The 2500-nt window shown below is 44.8% G+C and overlaps 1 protein-coding gene across 1 annotated transcript in view; it reads right to left on the bottom strand.

Annotated features, from left to right (window-relative positions):
- arrb2b (arrestin, beta 2b) overlaps positions 1-1551 on the bottom strand; it is a 28828-nt gene extending 27277 nt beyond the window's left edge. Inside the window, exon 1 of the mRNA XM_083679748.1 lies at positions 1361-1551. Within this exon, the coding sequence (XP_083535874.1) occupies positions 1361-1383 (23 nt within the window). The 5' untranslated portion in view covers positions 1384-1551. The remainder of the gene's footprint in view (positions 1-1360) is intronic.
- Positions 1552-2500: the final 949 nt, after the last annotated feature.

Below are 2500 nucleotides of genomic sequence, written 5' to 3'. Positions count from 1 at the left end.
TACACCCCTCCCCTGTGCTCCGCTGTGCGTGTGTGTGTGTGTGTGTGTGTGTCCATTCTCTGTCTCCCACCCCTAAAGTGGTGCTCCACCACAACAGCCTTTAACCACCACAGTTCTATCGCCCGATACACGTTTCTGCAGTGAAGTGAAGCTGTTTACTGAGGCCTGCTATTGGGGTATTGAATATCAAGACCTCCCTACTTTGTAGTTATCCTCTGTTTCCAATGCAAAGAGAAAGACCAGTGGATGTCTTCCCTAGACTAATCCGAACGCATAGAACACCTGATGACAGCTACACGTTCTCTCCTCGCGCTCGGCCTCACGGTGCCGTGAATCTAGGTTATGCCAATCAATAGGCTACTGTAAGTTTGTTCCGCTTCTAAGGATTTGTGATGCCGGTTGTTCTCTTTCGAAAAAAAGAACACTATAAACACTATTTGCCAACATCACGGAAAAACCTTTCAACAAATATGTCCATCTGTGTTTTTCTTTCTTTGCACGCATGAAGCGAGAGGTCAGTGATATTGATATAGGCCATGTTACAACTATGTTACAACTATGTTTATTATGAGTTTGTATATTCATCCATACGACGTTCTCTAAATTAATTCCAAGGTCCACATGTGTGCGTGCATTAGAATTAAACCAAACCTTACGTCAAACCCACGTCATTGTCGGGGGTGGCAATACCGTGATGCGGTAGGCTATAGCACATTAGTGGCCAATAGTTTATTTTCAGACAAACAGACAGACAAACAGACAGACGGAGCTTTTAAGACAACATTGTACATGACAGTTCTAACACTTCTCTTTACTTGTCAGTAGAAGAGGAAGTCAGTTTTTCTTTTACAACAAGCTGGCGGACTAAACGTTCACTATTATGATGGGCCCGCAATGATAGGATAAAACAGTCGCGAGTTGTTCATCAACACACTCTCAAACTGAGAGAATCTTTGTTGGTGCTCGTGTGTGTGGCAGTTGAACTAGAAATCTGGCAGGAGTAGAATTCATGATGTATTGGCGGTTCAAGAGGTTCATTTTCTCCAGTAACCCCACCCTGCGCGATTCTGACAGCGAACACACTGACACCACTATTTTGCATCCCGGGAATACTGTATTCCCAGGTCCGTAATGTCACCATGAGCGCATAGATGGTGATGATATCGTTCACACAATTCTTTCTCTCCTCTCTCTATTTCCCAATTACCCACGACAACTCAACCCTCCCGTTACTGCGCTCAGTTCACTGCTGGCTACAGTGTGTCGCCTGCATGCGAAACTACATCATTTGATAATAACATAAATAAGAGAAAACATTGAAACACAAAGGCAAAACAACCCAAACTGAAAAGATCCTCACCTGGTCCCCGCCTTATCCCCCATCTCCGCAGAAGGCCTTCTGTTTCAGTATTTACTGTAATACTCGTGTAAATCAGGCTGATATTTTGATTGCGAGCTCTTCCACTCTCGGTCCTCCTCTTGATCGGGGCTGAAGATTCAACCAATCTCCGTCCTCTCGCTCCCTGAAACTAGTCTCCCCGTTTCCGCAGCCCTCCAGACGGAAACCTTTTAGTCCTAGCCCCACTGACAGCGACCGACTGAGCCGCGCCTTCTCCTCGTGATTGACAACACCTTCAACCAATCACCTCCTCTGAAACATGTGCATAAGCGAATGGACCCCCCGCCCTGCCCTTGGGACCACCAATTACAAATCTTTTTTTAGGAAGAGGGTGTGGCTCTTTGTAACAGATAAGAAGGAAAACAAATCGCTCTTGCCGAATACGTTTTTTTTTACGCGCATCACATGGCCAATAACATTTTCTGTGTGGCCTTTGGTTAGTTGTGAAACTCGATGTGGAACAAGGGCGTGTTTACATTGGGAACTTAATCCGTATTCAGGGTTCCATCTCAGCAACCCATCCATGACCACGTTACGTCCAAATATGAGATCCTATATTTATACAGAAGGTCTAGTCATATGTCTGTGATACAGAGCAGTGATCTTATGCTTTAGAAATACAATGCATAACCAATGAACACTGACTGCACGTGTATGTTATCTATGTTTGTTAGTCGATTCTGATACATTTTTGCATTGGGTTATTGGGCGGGCATAGGATCCAAGGGTCATCGACATGCTTCTCCATAAGGGTGATCCCTAACGGGCACGGTTTGAACCCTGGTCCCCCATATAGAAGACCTAAGGGTCTACCATTAGGCCAAGAGGACATCTTCAAGATCCAAGGGAAACAGAGTTTATATGTCTGATACAGAGCCATCTCCACTCAAGCGCGTGATTCCAAATAACCTCCACTGCACCTAGATGCATGTTATACCATAAGAAGTAGGCCAAAACATTGTAATGGAATTTGTGCCATCCAACGCACTCTCAACTGTCTATTTGTCACGATCTCTCAAAGCAGAGCTTTGTCTGAGATCTATGTATGTATGCATTTCTCTCGCCATCTAGTGGTGAAGACGTGGTATCGAATCCATTCCA

This window comes from Argentina silus (genome assembly GCF_951799395.1).
Source record: "Argentina silus genome assembly, chromosome: 1".
NCBI classification, from domain to species: domain Eukaryota; kingdom Metazoa; phylum Chordata; class Actinopteri; order Argentiniformes; family Argentinidae; genus Argentina; species Argentina silus.
The sequence above is the reverse complement of the archived record's forward strand: the minus strand, read 5'-3'. Positions and strand labels throughout refer to the sequence as shown.